This window comes from Fundulus heteroclitus, chromosome 17 (genome assembly GCF_011125445.2).
Source record: "Fundulus heteroclitus isolate FHET01 chromosome 17, MU-UCD_Fhet_4.1, whole genome shotgun sequence".
Taxonomy (NCBI): Eukaryota; Metazoa; Chordata; class Actinopteri; order Cyprinodontiformes; family Fundulidae; genus Fundulus; species Fundulus heteroclitus.
This window is the reverse complement of record NC_046377.1, coordinates 16737165-16756766: the sequence shown is the minus strand read 5'-3', so window position 1 is coordinate 16756766 and position 19602 is coordinate 16737165. Positions and strand designations below refer to the sequence as shown.

Sequence of the window (19602 nt, the reverse complement as noted above, 5' to 3'; positions counted from 1 at the left end):
GTTTGGTGTGAAGCAAATGAGGAATATGTGGAAAAGAGAACCTGTGATGCTGGTGCCTTCCATGTTAAAGGGCACAGCATCATTAACTCTTTGAAATACCAGAAGATTTTGAACTGGGTCGCTGGTGAAGATTCTCAGTCATCCAGTCTATGGTCATTCCAAAAAAAGTAAAAAACAAAGCAGCTGGACTTGTTTTCCGTAGTTGAAGACGTTTCGCTTCCTCTCCAGGAAGCTTTCTCAATTCAGAAAGTCTGGAGTAATGTGGAGTACCAAGCTTTGCAACTGAACATGCAAATTCGGTTGAATTTGCATGTTGTCTAAGCCATTACAAGGCCTTTGTTTGGACAGTAGTATAAAGCTTGGTACTCATTATTACTCCAGACTTTTTGAATTGAGAAAGCTTCCCGGAGAGGAAGCGAAACGTCTTCAACTGCATAAAAACAAGTCCAGTTGCTATGTTTTTTACTTTTTTTGGATTGAACTGGGTATTTCAGCCGGTAGTGATCCAAAGCGCACAACAAACATCGACACCAGACGATACATAAATCAACCGTCTTCCACGACCATCTGAGCTCACAGACCCAAATCCAGACGATATCCACGGGAAGAGCGTAAGAGAGGACTCTGGGTAATCTGTAGATTGTTTAAAGAGCAATCAGAAGAGGTCCGTCTCTGTTTGATTCAACGTTGGGACAGGATTAGGTGCCGTGTTTTGGTTAGTATTACTGTACCACCTCAGATGTTTCACATAATTACAGCTTAAATTGGGATATTCTCCCTTTTTTTTACTCGAAAAATTGTGCTCCTCGTGTAAAACATTAATTTATACGAAGGTGTTTGACATCTTTTCTCCAGGGGTGCAAATAATCCTGTTTATTAATTTTAAAATCTTTTGTTTTCAGTGGAGAGACGCAGTACAACAGAGACCTTTTTTTTAAAAAAACGTACATTTAAAGGCATAATTTCACTGATACAATAACGCAATGGCTTTGGTTTAGGCATAGTCAGCACCGTAGAGCTTTGTCAGATTGTAGTTCTTATTAGCTGTATAAATAAATACTCCTTCCATGTGAGGCTTTCATTTATGTGCTGAACAGGCCTTTTAACTGGCTTTACCTGATTGCACGGTGTGGGAAACTCTGCAGGATGTCGGGTTACGGAGTGGAAACCTGTCGTGTGGATCCTCTGATCAGCATCAGGCGGGCAACTTTTGCACAAACAGAGGCTTGAACACGCTTGCTTTTCTCTCTTTATTACATCCCAAAATAAAGCAACTCCAGCTCATACATTCAAAGTGAACCTTTTATTTTTTTGTTTGTTTCGTATGTACACTATAACTGTAAAAGCATCCTTATAAATACCATAAATAACAATAAAGGAATGGATTTAAATAAATAAATAGTCTTTGGGACCGTTTTGTTTATGTTCTGCATGTTTTGCTGGTGGTGTCCAGCACCTGATTGTCACGTAACAAAAAGTCAAATTTGAACTCACAATTACAGCTTTGTAAACCCTGTAGTCGCTTTCTTTTAGAGTCAGACATTAGATGGTGGACAAATACTGTTCAAATTGATACACAAAGTCATATTCTGCAGTGAAATGTAACTAAGAATCCACGTAAAAGCAATAAAGTAAAACCCTAACTGTACTAGTAGCTACTCCTACACATATTTATATGTACGTTTTGCTGATTTAAGTAATGCCTGCCTGGTTTCAGACCAGTAGACAAGCCCGTTGGTCCACCAGAGGTAGGATAAATTGGGCTTCTGTCTTGGGAAAACATCTTTGTGGGTTTGTTAGTCTGGGAAGAAACCCAAAAAGTACACATGCGCATTTGAAAATATTCTTTCTGCTGCACTTGGTTATTTTTGGAAACGATACCAAGTAAATATGTGAAGTATAATTTGCCTTTGGGGTTTGTAACATGTTGAATTTACCTTTTTTTTTTTTTAAAGTAATCACACTGAAATAAAGAAAAATGACTAAATCTCCTCAAGGTCTGATCTTCGCAAATGTTACAGATTATTTACAATACAACAGAAACTGTGCAAAACTTATTGCAACTCAAGTGAAATGCTGCATCTTCAGTGTATAAACACTGATTTTCACCAGCAGTATGGCCTAATCTGAGGATTTTACGAGCAGTTTGTCCCTCTAAGCTCAGCCCACGGTGCCGGTGCTCCAGGGGCTAGCCTGTCTGGACGACTGCACGTTCCAGGGGTCGTGGTTGGAGGGAGGCTGCGGCGGCGTCTCCCTGGACACGTTGAGCCCGTCGTCCCCAACCTCGGTCTCCACCTCCACGTCCAGGTCGCCGTCGTCCTCTCGCACGGCCCTGGAGTCTGAGCCGTCCTCGGCCTGCCAGAGGAGGGCGTTGTGTGGGTCGGAGGGGTCCACCACTCGGTTCCTCTTCTCCCTGTGCAGCAGGAGGCGCTCCAGCGGCACCGTGTTCTTCTTTGGCAGGAAGAGGGCGGTCTGCGGCACATTCTGGCCCGGAGAGTACACCTGCCGGGAGCCCTCCAGGTTGAGGAGGATGCCGGTGCGGGTGGAGTAGTACACGTCCCGGTTGTTCTCCAGAAGCTTGTGGTTGAACAAACATTCCTCCCTGAGACAAACCGGCTACCAGACAAAAACGGCTGACATTAATCACCACTCTGGTTCATTTCTGATAACTCTCTGCACCATAAAACACACTTTGGATTAAATGCTAGTTAAAACGAATGAAATTCTATTCTATTTCATCTCAATATAAATTCAGCCCTGCGACAGACTGGCGACCTGTCCAGGGTGTACCCCGCCTCTCGCCCAGTGAACGCTGGAGATAGGCACCAGCACCCCCCGCGACCCCATGAGGGAGAAGCGGTTTGGAAAATGGATGGATGGATGGATAAATTCAGTTAACATAATTATATCAGTATGCAAGGATCAAAATATATGTTTTCGGATTCATTTAAAAGGCCGTAGTTATTGTAACATCCAACTATGGTTAAATCCTAACATATTTATTTATTTATTGACTAGGTTGAGCAAGTTAAAGACATTTGATTGGTTAAATTCTCTTTGTTTTATCAGCGTGCACTATAAAAACGAGTTTTGGAGAGTGTTTAATACTAGTCACTGAAATTATTTAAATTTAAACAATTTTTTAAGCTTTCTCCTGTGAAGTAAGAATTAAAATTTGTATCCAGTTTAAAGTGTAACAGTGGTGTTAATGTTAAAGTCGCACTTGCTAGCCGGCTGTGGTTTCTTTGACCTGAGGCAGCGATCCAGGCAGGTTATCTGTGGCTGTCAAGGACTTAACATTTGTAACTATTTACTAATCAATTGATCTCAAACCAGTTCCTGTTAACTGCTTTTTAACATGTGAGGCCAGACCAGCAGTGTACATTTTTTTATTTGTTTGTTGGAATTGGACTTTTAAATGGTACGAGTTTTTTTTTTAATTTGTGTGCCTTTCAGCTACTATTAAGAAATATTAATTAAAGTTAAAGGTTCTATAGCTTTATGTGTTATATTTCAACAGTTGTTTTTTTTTTTGGTGTAGAAATTTTATGTATTTCATTAGCATTTATAACTGATTTGTTAGTTTTTAAATTATATCAGCAAATCAAATATTTATCTTAATAATAAGGCTGTCTTTAAGATGTAAAAGTTGAATTAAGCTTTAAATGAACTGTTTTTTTTTTCACTTGTTTCACTCATAAAACAAATTTGCATACATTTTATTTGAGAATGTTTTATTCAATACTTCTGAAAATAAACTACACACTTTTAACAGCCAAATTAAATTCCTTACATTTTTAATTGAACTTAATGAAACTATTTAAATCACTGTAAAAACTGACAGCCCCCTTAAGTTCAAGGCACTTATTTTGTCCTATAAACTCAACTTATTATGAGTTTTTTGTTTTTACACAGAACTTAATATTGTGTGTTTTTCAACATTTAACTCATGGTTGTAAATCGTCCTGACTTTTCTTAAATTGGGAATATTCAAATCTGAAAGTTGACTTTACTTGCAGTTTTAAGGCAGCTTTTAAATTTTTGTTTCCACACTGAAGAGACTTGAAATTTATTACAGAGAATGTATTAAGATCTTTTTTGAACCTCTTGGTTTTCTTGTTAAATAGAAACAAAAATGTCTGACTGACACATAAAACTGTAGTACAACAGTAAAACCATTTTAAAATGACTTCACAAGGTGGCTTGCATAACTTTTACAAAATAATTTTATCCTAATTTGTCATTTATCTGGTAATTTTCAAATGATCTTGCTAAATCAGAAATACATTAGAATCATAAAAATGTTTTCCAAAATCTGGAAATATAAATTAATAATAGGCCTTAAACTAGGCAAGCACAGTCTTTTATAGGGGTTATCTTTAAATAAGCAGTTTTCTCTTGTTCTTAACTATTTTTACAGCCAGTTCTGAATGAAGGAAAATGTGACTAGTTCTTCAGCTGAGGAATGGCTGAAGAAAAAAACATCATTAAATAAATCTATACAAAATTATTGACGTATTAACAGAGATATTGCTTGAAATCCACACATAAATGTATTTAAAATAGTTAATTTCATGTTTTATATTCCAGTCCTTTAAATGTAGGTTATAGGAATGTTTTCCGAATGTTCAGATTATCAGTCAGACAAATTACATTATAACTTTCAACTATCTTCCAAAAATAATGCATATGGAACAATAATTGGCTTGAAACGTTCAGAACTTTATCTTTAAATTAAGTTTTGTTGTTTACGCATTTACCTATACTATTGTCAACACACAATACGTCTTTTTATTAGCTCCTTAGAGAGAAAAATCCCCAAAATCTGTCCTGGGGAGCAGAATACAGCGTTACAAGTGGTGCGTAAAAGTACGCATTTGTGCCAAACGTACCATAAAGGGTTAAATAGCGTGGAATGAAATTAGATTTGGCAAGTTTAAGACCGAAGGACCGAATAAAGTAAAATGCATTAAAAGCTAAAAAAGAAAATGTTGCATGGAGACGTAATACATTTCTGTGCGTAAAAGTAGAGACCGCGTAAAAACGCACGGAAGGTTGCTGCTCACCGAAGTGAAGGTGTTGCCCTCCAAATCCATGCACAAGAAGCGGTTGCTTTTGACGCCGAAGATGGCCATTCGCTCCCGCGTCTCGGCTTTCAGTAGAATCACACCTGCAGGGGAAGAAAAACGTGATACCGCTAAGGACAGATGCGGACAGATGTCAGCGCTACATTATGAACCTTAAAGGGGCAGCTTCATCAAAAAGCAGAGCTTACTGTATGATGTTCTGGCCGTGGCTCTGCACACGGTTCCGTCTAGCCTGATCTCCAGGTAGAAGGTGTTGAACTCCGTGGAGGTCTGAAGGTGAATGTATCTTCTCGGGTTCCCCCAGTTGGATCCAACCAGCGGAGACGGGTTCGGGACTGCTTCTCCGATGGGAAGACCCTGCAAGACGGCGAGGAAGAGCGCCAGTAGGGTGTCCCTCATTCCAGGTCGCTTGCTGAGGTCCATCCTGGTGTTTTTTCACTGGGAGCTGCTGGAACTTCTCAGAGGTTCTGTTGCGCCAAAGTTTGGTGACAGTACCTTTTTAAACCCCTCCGAGCGCCACTCCTGCTCACATCCTTTGCTCGAAAAAAAAAAAAAAAAAACTGTCGCCCCCAAAGATGTGCGGGCTGCTGCAACGGAAGGGCCACTTCCACCTCTGTGTTTATGCCAGAGCTGTTGGTCAAACAACAGGACTCGTATTTTTGGTTACACGTCTGGCATCCTCCACTTTAAGCTGTTTATTAATAATCCTCTGGTTCAGGTTGTCATTTAGCGTTGGATGATGTATTGTGCAATAGTTTAAAAAGTCTCTGTATTAGCCTGAAGCTTTTCAACCAACAAAAAATGATAGATGTTATATCTGTCTTTCTAGATTAAAGTGATTAAAATCGCTGCTTCTGTTTACGCTCTTTGCAGCTTTTGTGCGGATGTTATGGACGGACTGGACTGTGCGCTTTACAACTTGGTTCTCTTTCATTGATTTGACGCACCTGCACGTCTCCGCATTTCCTGTCTTTCACCAGCAGATGGAGACACTCCCTTACTTAAAGATGCCCACAAAAGAGACTGAAAAGTTGCAGAAGCCTAGAAAACAGTCAACCATTTACATCCATTTGATTTCTAAGAGAGAAAAAACCCACCTCGCTTACTGTAGAAATTAAAATTCATGTCCACTTTTGGCTGTTTTTATAAATAAAAGTATGTAAGAGTAAAAAAGTGATTCTTAAAAATAAGAATTGGAAGCATATGCTCATTGATATAAAGCAGTTTTAATTCAGCAGATTCTCAGCCCATCTTGTTGCTAAACCTGCTTTTCTGTGGACAGTGATTCTGGTGATCCGGTATCATATGTTTAAGCCTTGATATTTCCTGGATTGTTTTTAACATTTAAACTCATATTATTTTATCTGAATGGGAGATACAAGCTTGGACACAATTAAGTGTCCAGTTATCCCAATCAACCCTCCAAATTAGTTGTTTAGGGAATAAATCAAGCTGATATTAAGATTTTAACACGGCCCCTTTACAGGACCTAATGTGTAAAATATTTTTGGACGTTTAAAAGTCTTCTCAGTGCAAGGAAACCAACCAGATGAATTAAGCTCCACACAAATTCTGTCAAGGAGAGTGGTCAACTATTCTGCAAAGCTATGCTAGGAGCTTGCTGATGGCTACAAAAAGCAAATGGTTTGAGAGCAACTTGATAAGAAACTTTTCACCAAATATTGGTGAGAAAGAAAAATCACCTTATACTTAAATCTTATGACCCTTATGATTTTAAAATCATCGTATCTTATGATTGTATGATCATTCCACCCTCGAAAGAAAATAGGTTAAGGCATTTATGCCCATGATGAGTGTATGTAAACTTCTGAGCAGACTTTTATGGCTTTTCTGGGTTGAGTTTGTATGGAAGAAGAAAACCCAGTTTGGAAAATCACTTACGTTTCCAGACTTTATTCCCTCTGCCATTTCCTAAAAAACACAAATCTGTTGTTGTTTTTCAGTGGTTGGCAGCATAAATGATGCATTAATGACGTCGGCACCAGATATAAACTCCAGACTTAGTTCATCTTCTTGTTTGTTTAATTTTAGACAAAAAATATAATAATACAGCGCTTTGCCATGAGAGTCATGGATGCAGTTTAACTGTAAACAAGCTCAAATCAAAGTAAAAATACTTTTGAATGTGGGCATTTAAGATAAGCATGTAAATCTGAAAAGCTTGACTCTGGAACTTTTGATCTAAAAAGTTTGTAGAAACGCTGTGGGACACAAAACATAATCAGCCACATGTAAAAAAAAAAAAAAAAAAAAAAAAAGAACAAACAAAAACAAACTTTTATTATTTCTTATCTCAGGAATACAGTAGATTGCTGTGCACAGCACATACGTACAAAAATAAAAGGAACCAAAATCAATTAGCAATGTCTGCCCTCAGAAACAAATCATTAAAGTTTGTTTCGTCTTATTTTACAGTGATCAGCAAACCAAAACCAAGGCAGGAGGTGAGGTATATGAGAACAGAGGAATCGAGAAAAACACAGGAAGCACGGGCCTGCAGTCGAGCTCAGGACTCAGGCTTGCTGCTATACATTCAAACATAAAAGGACATATTCCTTACCTTCAGTTAAATTAACTTAAAATAAGATGTGGAAAGACAAATAAATAGCAAGAAAATCAGTTTTATAAGGTTTGAATCAAAGCTGAACGTTGATTTTTTTTTTTTTTTTTTACGTTTAAACCCTTTTTCAGTATCCATCACATTTATCTGCTGCAGTTTATTGATCAAGATGTCCTGCTTAAAGTGCTACTACAGACATCAGACATCTTGATGTGCAAGTTTACCTTTTACCTTTTCTTTCTCAGCCGAAACTACATCCTGAGAAATCTCCAAAGGAGCCAACACGCAGCCTCATTGACAAACTCTTATCTGCTGAAGCGATTTATGCGCGAAGGTCATAATGACAGGAATCGATGGAGCAGACAGCATGTGGCGATTAGAGGGGTTTGAGGTCGGGACAGAAGGAGGAGCGTCTGAGCTCAGCATCAGCGTGGTTTAACTCATCGCAGCCTGTTACAACTCGGAAAATATTCTCTAGATCAGGGGTGTCAAACATACGGCCCGCCGAACAATTTAGTCCAGCCCGGTGGCTAAATGCATTATCATTATTCAAAAATGATAATGTTATGTTTGTATTTTTTTTTTTTTTTGATTTTTTTTTTTACAGTGTCCTGTCTGGCAATGTGGCAATAAGAATTGTTGTCTTAATGGCAAAAAGAGCTCATCAGATTTGACTTTCACAAGTGGAGCAGTACTGCTTTTGCCATAGTGCTCCGCTTGATTTTTGAATATGAATAGTTTTATTATGATTCATGCGGGGAATATCTCAAATAATATGGAGACTACAATGGGAAAGTAGGAGAGGAAAGGAAGAACAAGAAGAAAAAAAGAAAAGGTGAAAGAAAGAGGAGATAAAAGGAAGAGAATAATAAAACAATTATTGACAAAAACATGTACTTCATTTAATTGAAAATCTGCAGTTCCTATATTGTCCACGAGGGGCGCTGTGTTTTAATCAGCAGATGGTAGCACTGAGCTTCAGATGTGGAAAATTGATTTTAAATAATTTCTTAATTTTTATCTGTTTGATGTATTTTGTCATGTAGGACAGTGTTTTTAAGTTCCAAAAAATGTGAATAAATGTTTTTCAACATTGTACAATCACTGTGATCAGTTCTTATGCATAATGCACTTAAGTAAATGTTTAACTGAGTAAAAGTATTGTTGAAATTGCACATACTTTTCTTAAAAACGCTGAGGTTATTCATAATATATTGTGTAAAAGTGAAATTCATTTAATATAAAAATCAACAACAAGTTCACTTTTATTAGTTCTATTTAATCTTGCAATGGGTTTACTCGTGTGGCCCTCTTGAGATCAGATTAAGCCCCTAAACCAAAATGAGTTTGACACCCCTGCTCTAGAGATTTACTGCAGCCCCCGTAGTTAGCAGATCAAATCCATGGAGGGAACCAAACTTGCTACCAAAACTCATCAAGTGCTTTGTAAAATTGTTCATATCTCTTAAACTTTTACTGATTTTGCAATGTTCCGACCTTCAATGTTTCACAAATCTTGCCAGCAAGCTGAATTCTCGCGATATTTGTGTGTTCACAGACACGACAATCCATCTTAAACCCGCCTCAGCCCAGTACGGGTCGGCCAATCCCGTCGCGGTATTATGGTTTAAGGCGGGACATTCAGCTGTGATGATGGCAAGAGGTGCCGAGGCCACACCTGAACCAAAATAAACACGGCAGCGCAGGAGGACACGTCAGCTTGCCCCTGTAATTTGTGTTTTCTCATGGCGCCTGCTGCTTACGTTTTCATCTGTTACTGTGATTGGCTAAAACCAACCATAGGTGTCGCTTTGCCCAATCAGCTCAGAGAGTTCTGCTGAATGCTCCTCCTTTCCCCCGAACGGACTCGATGGGAGCAGACCTGATAATGTGCAGAACGGAGAGTGCTACATATGACCAATCTGACTGGCCAGGTTACTAGGGTTTAATTTAATAGACCAACACAAAGTAGCATGTAACTGTGAAGTAGAAGGAAGCAGATATCTAGTTCTCCTCTTTTACTCTGATAGTCTGAAATAAAATCCATGGCAAACGATGACCTTCAGTCATATAGCTATGAAACAGAGTCCACCTGTGTGTAATTTGAGCTCATTTTACATCAACCTGTTCTTGAAGGGCTCAGAGGTTTGCTGGAGAACAAACAGCATCATGAAGACCAAGGTCAGAGATAAAGATGTGGAGACGTTTATAGCCGGGTTAGGTCATAAAACCACATCTCAAGCTTTGAAGCATCAACCTACCACAACATTTCACTGTTGTTGCAGACGACGTTCAGATACATCTGCCGCTAAAAGCTAACAGTGGTCAGTCGGTCGAGAATCTGCTTAACTGTTTAAGGGATGTGAAAACATGGATGAAGCTGAACTTTCTGTCTAAATGAAAACAAGCCTGACCTGCTGACAGGATGTAGCTGAGCTGTTGGGCCTCTGTTCTTATAAATTTGTAAAGCAAGTCATGGCAGTAGTTCAGATTAGTTTATATAATTTGAGGTTCATTCATCAGGAGGCCCTTCATAGTGTAATTCATGCTTTTATTTTACCATTAGCCAAACCCTTCTCCGTCGTTTTCAGCTTTCCCAAAACACTGCTGCACACGTGCTAACGACATCGTGAGCCCTCCACCCCGAATTTATCTTCGCTACACTGGCTGCCTGTTACTTTTAGAACAAAATTTAAGGTTTTACTTTTGGTTTTTAAATCTTTAAACGGTCTGGCACCATCTTAGCTCACCGATCTTTTACATAAACACAGTCCTCATTTGACGCTGAGATCTGAAGAACAAAAGCTTTTAGCTGTTCTGAGGAATCAGCCAGTGACTAAAGGAGACAGAGCTTTTTCAGCTGCAGCTCCTGAATTTTTGAACAGTCCCCCACAAGGAATGAGGTCCACCTGAACCTTAGATGATTTCTAATCCCTTTTAAAAACTCATCTGTTTTCATTGGGTTTTGATTCTGGGGAGCTTTAGGCCACTGTTGTAGTTTTTTATGGCGTTGTTTGACAGCAGGGGTGTTCAAACTGTTTGCCATGGGGGCCAATAATGGCCCGTAGAAAGTACTCAGGGGCCACTAAAATAAAACCTTTTTTTTTATCAAAATGCCAAAAAGCATTCCTTTTTACCCTTTTCAACAATAAAATAAACATACTAAATACTTTAATCAAACAAGCAAATTAGTGTGATTTCTGTAGAGAAGGAACCTGTCAATAATTTTAGATTTGAAACATAAAAAGACTCTTGGAGGTTCGCCCAGAAAACGGTATCCTAAATCATTTGGGTCGATCATCTTTTTATATATATATATATATATATTTTGTGTGTTTTCACCAATAAGAGCAGGACTGGGCTCACTCTGGCTTTATTTTGTCGAGTTAAATAAATGGGTGCACCCAAGTCTGGTTTCTGGTAAAAAGTTTGTGGTCTTATTTGCTATTTACTTAAATTAAAAGCAAAAATATGGCTGATAAAAGATAAAACAAACGATGTCGCGTCATTTTCCCTTTTAAGAAGATTTTAATTTGTGTCTTTATTTGAAAGGCCTCATATTAGTGAAAATACCCAACTTTTTAAAAGTGTATCCCCTCAACCATCTTAGCTGGCAAACCAAATTTAGGCCATTCTTGAGCTTTGATTGAGGGCCGCCCAAAATCATTCAGCGGGCCACAAATGGCCCCTGGGCCGCACTTTGGACACCGCTGTTTTATAGTTTTTGTTTTTATTGTTTTATTTATCCTAACAGGGACTTTGTGTTTTATTGCTTAACCCAAAAAAATTTATAATCTGATTGAATTTGACTTTGGAAAGTGCCTTGACATGTTTCATGAATTGGCGCTATATAAATAAAATTGAATTGAAAATTGAATTGCTTACGGCTTTTACCATTTCATTGTCTTATTTTCACCTCTGGTCACTCTATTGTGTGTGCTATTTAAGTAAAGATTGATTGACTATGGTTATACACCCACATTTACAGGCTGACCATGGATGGGATTAATCTGAGGAAACAACCAAGAGGCCCATGGTAACTCTGGAGGAGCTGCAGATCAACTCAGCTCAGGTAGGAGAATCTATTAACAAGACGACTATTAGTCATGAACTGCTCAGATTAGGATGAGTGACAGGAAGAAAGTCACTTTGTAAACAAAATATTTGTATTTTGCCACAAGGCATGTGGGAAACAACAAACACATAGAAGAAGGAGCTCTAGTCAGATGAAACTTAAATGTAACTTTCTGATTATATGCAGTAACATTTGACTTCACCCTGAACACTTCATCCCTGAATGTAAAGGCATCATACAGCGAGAATAGTTTGTATTTGCAGCAAACGGTGGCTCTACAACATCTCACCTAACGGGAGCTGAATGGTTGCCAATTGTCAGATTTTTTTTGTTTTTGAGAAAGTTTTAAACCAGTGTATGCTTTTCCTTCCACTTCCTAATTGCGCTGTACTTGGTGCCGATCTCTCACATGGGTTTTGTGTTTGTAACGCACACACGGTGGGGTATGAGCACTTTTACAAGACTCTTTATGCCAAAAAAAAAAAGATTATTTAAATTCCTGTTCTGGACAACAGACCACCCTGACCACAGGCGTGGAACCAAAGGCTGCTCAGTGACTCTGACCTTGAACTAAAACAGGCTGAAATGAGAGGAGGAAGCTCGCAGGTTAAAACTGGAATCTGACAGGTTCCTCCCTGCAGCGGGTGAGTTGTGGGGGTTAAGGTTGGGGGCAGCAAAAGAGGCAGAGGTGGACAGTGCAGCCTGTCAAGAGTTCAGGTATGTGGGGAAGCGTCGCTGTCACCCTGACAAACCCACATTCCTGCAGAGGGGGCGGCGGTTTGACAAACAAAGACAGCATGCCGACTCCGCGCATACGCACGTCTTTCCTGGGTTTAAATAGTCCTTCTTCCTGTCGCACAGGAATGAAGCGGTTAACAGCTGCAGAAACTACAAGTAGATTCACTCTAGAGGAGTCTTGGGAATCCAGAGAGCGAGGCGAGAAAAACATCTTTGGAATACTGAACAAAAATATCCAATACATGAGTCTGCAAAACGTCCTCCACCTTCAGCTTTGTGGACAAACCTGCTGCTATGTATACATCTCTGCCATCATTTAAGCCTAAGTGTGCATGCCAAAAACGTAACCTTTGGATCCTCTTTTTCAACTACGTTATCCTTTCAGTCTTCGATGTACAAAAACCCATTAATCCATACTTGCAATTAGGTCTGTTTGTCTCCAGCTTCCTGCACTAACGTGCCACTGCAGTGCTGCTACAGAAAAGATGACAAGACTGCAAACAAAAACAAAAAAAAAAACTCCTACAGCACCAAAATACTCCCCCAAACACACAAAAACAAAGACAAACTAAAGAAACCACGTGTTTAAGTAGCATCATTGCTGGTTTCTTGTGCAGCCTTTGTATATATTTTTTTTGTGCTACAAAAAGTCTTCTTTTAAACTCACAGCTATTTACATTGTTTTCCATTGGTTTCGTCCTCTTAATAGCAGCTAAAAGCTTTGCATTTCAAAAAAATAGCAGCCCTCTCTACAGCTGGGGCTCCTCCGAAGGCATTGTGCAGCAGCATTTGTGTTTGCTTCATCCGCTCAGTCGATAATTGTGCAGAAGCAAGCCAGGTCCGACCCGAAAAAGTTTCTTCATGCTGCAGCACATACGGTTTTTCCACCCTGTTTGCTTACTGGATATGCTACACAGTTAGACATATGGCTTCGTGCCAGTCTCTATGGCCGACCGTTCTCTGGTCTCAACCACAGATTGCTTATTACTTGATCGATCTAATTACAGAAAAGAAAATAAACCAGAGATAGCCGACCCCCTTCCTTTCCCCTCCTCTGAGGCCCTCTCCGGAGCGTCAGCCCTATTTATGACTCCTCCGGGTGTCTCTTACACAGAGGTTTAAAGGGGGGCCAGCAAGTGGGAACACCAAGGCACCTTTAAATCGTGCAGGAAAAAAGTAGTGCATTTAAATTTCTCCCCTCCACTGCCGGACATCAATAATAGAGCAGCGAACCGTCAAGCATTCGAACATTTGAATAAAACGATACAACACATATTTGGGCAGAAGTCCATGCATTCCTTCATCTAGTGAAGTGGTTCGTTGAGGTAATAAAAAGTATTCGTTTCACTCTTTAAAAGCACAGCGTATAGCTCATCCTCCATCTCAGAAAAAAAGTAAGTGGCGTGTAGTTCAGTTACAGCAAGCACCAAGGTAAAGTGGGACAGGGAAAGGCCTAGACTCGCCCTGTCCAGAAAAACAATAAGCAGCACAGTTTGGCATACATTTACAAACACGGCTATCCAAATATACACATATGTATGTATAACAGAATAAATATTTGTGTTCTCCATCGCAGTCCGTGGGTGGATCTGTCAGGACGTTGCATTTCTACATACATGTTACCTGGAGGAACATCCACATGTGCAAATTTCTCCGAAAAAAGTCAGCTTCTCTCATAGTCGCGGCAGGAAATGTGTGACAGTCATGGCGGTGGTCGCCTTGTTGCCTCTCTTGACGCGGCCGTGCTTGCTGAGGCCGATGTAGAAGTCCTTGTAAACAAAAGACTCGTAGGCGTTGTAGTTGTTCGCCAGCAACGTCTCCTTGAACTTACACTCGTCCTTGAAGACTCTCTAGACGAGAGAGAAAGATGCGGTCAGGGAACATCGCAAAATACCGTAGAAACCAGACGTTTACATTCACCAACGAAAGATAGGTAACCCTTTATTCTCCCTGCCTGAAATTAAAACTGACTAAACCTTTTCTGAGTGGTTAATTCACAACATTTTGTTCACAAAAATTCACAAAAAAAATGTTTTTCTTACATTATATATATATATATATATATATATATATATATATATATATATATATATATATATATATATATATATATATGTATATATATATATATATATACACATATATATATATATATATATATATATATATATATATATATATATATATATATATATGTATGTATATATAATGTAAGACATATAAATATATGTATACATGTAAGATATATATATATATATATATATACATATATATATATATATATATATATATATATATATATATAGATAGATAGATAGATAGATATATAATGTAAGACAATAAAACGTATCTATTTCATTTTGTATATACGTATACACTTATTATATGCTTATTTTATACAATATTCCTCAAACAGCTATATCAGGCCCGTATTAAGACAATGTGGTGCCCCTGGGCACTATACCTCAAAGCCCCCCCCCCCCTTACCCGTGCTGTCCTCCGGTCAAAAACATCAGACATAATCAAGGGGATTTCTGTAATGTAATTTACTATTTACTAACTTACACAACTACATGTAGGCATATGAGCAGTGAGCAATATTCAAATATCTCATTTTAAAATGTTGAAATAAAAAAAAATCTTGATTTAATTAACATTTATTATTATTGTGACATCAGTGTTTACAAAACAAATAATGCATGGTCTTTCAACAATTTCAAGTAAATAATATAACAATTTATGAAAAATATATTTTTAAAGCATGTGTCATGTGGTGCCCTCTGGCCCTTATGGATAATCCGGCCCTGGCATGCATGTATTAACACCATTTGTCCAGCTGTCACTATGGAAATGAACGTCTTTTGGTCTAAAATGTGTGAATCCACCTCAAAACAAAAGCCTTAAGAGCTTGTAAGGGTGCTGGGTGGAGCTAGTTGCAGAGTGAAGCAAGTCCTGCACCAACATGGGCTGAAAAGCCACTCGGAGAGGTAGAAGCCGTTGTCCCAAATGCAACATATAAATCTGATCAGTTTGGAAAAACACCCGGGAACAAATGCTGCGTCTGAGTTTCCTCAGAAGTTGGAGCTCAGAGCTGGAAATTATGTTTGTTCAGCCAATAACAAAGTAATTCTCAATTTCTCGGGCTCAAACACAAAAAGAACCTGTTCACGGTTAAATATTTTACAGCAACATGTCTCCTGCATTTAACCCATCGTTTAGGGGGCAGTGGTCTGCCTCTGCAACGCCTGGGGAGCAGTCTGGGGCTACGGGTCTTCCTCAAGCACCCAGAGTGGCATTCTGTGGAATGCAAAACTGGGACATGGCATCCTTTACAGCAGGGGTGTCAAACTCATTTCTATATGGTGCCACTTTGGCATCATGAAGTCAAAAAAGGGCCGGTAGCACGTGTATAGACGATACTTTTCATTTCATAATTTCATTCCAGTTCACATAGAAGTATAAAAAACATAAAAATAGCAACCTTAGGCCCAGTTTATACAGTTTATCTGCAAGAAAAGTTGATATTGGGGTGAGTTACACTTACAGGAGGCACAGTTTTAGCCACTTTTTACACCTTAAAAGGATATATACCTGTACATTATGACATGTTATGCCTTTTTTTTTTTTGGCTCTTGAGGGCCGGATAATTTACCTTGACGGGCCGGATTCGGCCCGCGGGCCTTGAGTTTGACACCTGTGCTTTACAGCATGCAAGCACCCTGCTCTAACCATTAGGCCACAAAATAATTACATTAATTAAGTGTGATTTATTGCCCCTCATAGTAATAAATATGTAGTTTTTATCATGCCCGATGACTTAATTATATATATAATTATTCAAATTTTCGAATAACATTGGAACATTTATCTCTTAACTCTTAACTGATAAACTTCAAAAATCTGTGATTCTTGACGTCCTTCCATGTTTTTAAAGAATTTAAGATTAAAAGATGTCATTGTAGTACAATTACAGTCAAAAGCACAAGGGATGAGTTTGGCATTTACGAGAATTCGATAGAATTTCGTCGCTTTTTATACGTTTGTTTAACGTTTTAAACAGTTTTGCTTCAAATAACGACGTAGATATTTTAGTTTCCAATTAACATTTCTAAGCATTTTTTTTAAACTGTGTGCAAGGTTTGAAAATGCAAACAAAGTGGATTGATTTAGAGTTTCACGAAAGTCACATTTAAATAACCAAAGTTTTTCAATAACTTATTTTCTAAAAGGATTTTAGTCTATTTAACCAGGCGTGTCCAAAGCGTGGCCCGGGGGCCATTTGCGGCCCCTGGACTGATTTTGTGTGGCCCCCCCAACTGCATTTCATTAAAGACCAGCACAGATGACTGATGCAGATGGAAACTTTTTAGTTTTACTTAGGGAAAAGTTATTAAAGACAGGTTAACAACCCAAGGTATTAATCTATTAACAACCAGACTTCTTACATTTTCTTTAATTTCATAGCAAATGGGACTACATCTCTCCGAGATCTTTAACTCAAATGCAGAATTTGGTGCGCTAAAATCTGTCCTGAATTCGTTTATTAACAGTAGCTAAATGCAGCCAGTCTTTTTTAAAAGGAATACTGACCCAAGTCGTATATTGCTCGACCAAAAAGAATGCTGTTAGTTTTCAACTGAGCCTAAAAAATTTGCAAACTGGGTGACCATCTTTTCATAAAGCAATTGGGCAAATCTGTCTTTAACTTTGGATCTACAGTGACGTCCACGTCCCTTTACTACAGAAAATCTGACTAATTTGTTTTATTTAAATGGTCATATTTTGTGGGGGGTTGTGGCCAAGTGGTTAGAGCAGCGAGCTTGCACTCAGAGAAGGTTGCAAGTACCCGGTTTGATCCCCAGCGCCTGCACTCTGGGTCCCTGAGCAAGACCCTTAACCCCATATTGCTCCACGGGCGCCGCACATGGCAGCCCACTGCTCCCCAAGGGTGATGGGTTAAAAGCAGAAAACAATTTTCGTTGTAATGTATGTTTCAATGCATGTTTCAATGACAATATAGATGATATTACTATATTACTAAAACAAAATCCCAATATATACATTTATTTGTTTCTATTTATTCATTTTTCTTTTCGCCCTTGAGTATTTCTGACTTCATAATGTCGGCCCTCTAGCCGAAAAGTTTGGACACCCCTGCTTTAAACATTTAACACTCGGGGTAAATTAATTTCTGGTACATAATCCGTAATCAGTGGCAAAAAAAAAAATAAAAAAAAAATATGACGTTTGCTCTTGTTGAGCCACTGCAGCGCGTTAATTTGTGATAAATCATGCGTTACAAATCTCATCTCCTCTCCTCTCCTCTCCTCTCCTCTCCTCTCCTCTCCTCTCCTCTCCTCTCCTCTCCTCTCCTCTCCTCTCCTCTCCTCTCCTATCCTTTCCTTTCCTTTCCTTTCCTTTCCTTTCCTTTCCTCTCTTTTCCTTTCCTTTCCTCTCCTCTCATATTAATAACAGCAGCGGATGCAGCAGCAGCTCTGTGTGAACCCCTCTTAGCACTCAGCAGGACGTGTGACTGAGTTGCGCACTGTAACGTACCGTTCCGTACAACCTCCCTCGGCTGTTCATTGCGACAAACAGCTGACTCCTCACCCCGAACAGGCTGATCACTCCTCGGTCCACGGTGGAGATCTCTATCAGACCTGAGTGAGACACAGTGTTAGTGGGGCAGAGCCGGCGCCACGCTGCGCGCTCCGGGACAAGTTTAAGTGGCCTATGCAGCAGTGGTGGGTGTAACATTGCAGGTGCACTGCGACTTGGATGCTGCTCGTTTATCTGCGCTGTAATCAGCGATCTGCATCTTAGACATTGCGGGTGGTTTACAGCGTGCTGAGAGGAACATGAGTCTCCTACAGCAGGGTAAAAATAAGTCGGCGTCATGCATTCGTGACATGTTTTCGGCTGCACGGGTGCGCGGCTCGATGCGCCGTTTTTTTTTTTTTTTTTTTTTTGCTTTCGGGAACTTTCAACCATGCCGACGTTGCTTAGCTATTACATATCATGCAGGAGCGGCTCTAACTTTCACACAGTCACACTCTCTTTGGATCCCAATGCATTTCGCTGGACGTAACTCACTGTATGGGTTCTCACTGTGCACGCCGCTTATCCTGCCGTCTGGGAGCACCTGCAGGTGAAACCCAATGCCCACGTTGCAGTACAGCCGCCGCACTCTTTTGATGCCCTGCAAGTAGTCGCTCTGCCAGTTCATCTGCGATCTGCCCCCGTTTATACCCAGGTAGGAGCGGGAGAAAAGGGTCTCCCACTTCCTTTCTAGCGACGTAGCATTAGTCCTGCTCGGGATCGGAAAAGAGGAAGCGATTGCCCACAGAGAAGTCCACAGAACAATAACTGCTGGCAGCGTCCAGTGCGTCCCGGCCCCGCTGCGCATGCTGTAGTGACACCTTTGCGCAATGGCCATCCAGTTTACCTTTGGGGCACCTGGTTAAAGTTACCTGCCCTAAAAAAGCAACTCTTCTTATCTTCTGTCCTTTGGCATGTTGGCGGGGAAGGTTTAGAGTTTTTGGATCGATGTAGATCAGGGCCCCATGGCCCGAGATCTGAGCAAGTGGAGAACAGAACGCGTCGGAGCTTGGATTGGTGCCGGTGGCGATGACCATCTTTCGCCGCTCCGCGCCGTTGTACAGGCAACGCTGGCCGTGGATTGGGGGTGGGGTGGGGGCACCACTCTGCAAGACCAGCTCACCTTGCCCCTTACTATCTCACATCCTCAAATGACATCACTGTGACTTCACCGCTGACTTCAACCACATTACAACTATAGGAGATGGGAGGAGGAGAGAGCTCCTGGACCTCAGCAGCACCCGCAGGTCTGACACCAGTGATGGGGAGCGGGGTGGAGGTGGGGGGAGGGGGGTGGGTGGGGGTTCTGCACCTTCACACCAGCGTCAGGCAAGTAAGAGCCACTTCAAAACAACAGTTTCCTCCTGTGCTTTTCAAAATAAAATATTCTTTTAGTGACTGGAAATACCGAATAAAAGAAAAAAAAAATTGCCCATATACATACACCTTCTGTTTATTAGTATTTCCGTTTCAGATCATCAAACAAATTTAAATATCCAACGAAGGTAACAAAAAGTAGTGGG

At 39.9% G+C, this 19602-nt stretch overlaps 2 protein-coding genes across 2 annotated transcripts; both read right to left on the bottom strand.

Moving 5' to 3' along the window:
• Positions 1–1288: 1288 nt before the first annotated feature.
• On the bottom strand, positions 1289–6391 carry fgf23 (fibroblast growth factor 23). Its single transcript, XM_012873830.3, has 3 exons — positions 5276–6391; positions 5067–5170; positions 1289–2616 (listed from the first exon to the last, which is right to left on the bottom strand). The coding sequence occupies exons 1-3, from the start codon at positions 5508–5510 to the stop codon at positions 2161–2163; spliced, it is 795 nt and encodes a 264-aa protein (XP_012729284.2). The 5' UTR covers positions 5511–6391; the 3' UTR covers positions 1289–2160.
• A 5192-nt stretch (positions 6392–11583) lies between these two features.
• LOC105934017 (fibroblast growth factor 6) lies at positions 11584–19325 on the bottom strand. Its single transcript, XM_012873831.3, has 3 exons — positions 18575–19325; positions 18038–18141; positions 11584–14331 (listed from the first exon to the last, which is right to left on the bottom strand). The coding sequence occupies exons 1-3, from the start codon at positions 18915–18917 to the stop codon at positions 14155–14157; spliced, it is 624 nt and encodes a 207-aa protein (XP_012729285.2). The 5' UTR covers positions 18918–19325; the 3' UTR covers positions 11584–14154.
• Between the last annotated feature and the right edge of the window lie 277 nt (positions 19326–19602).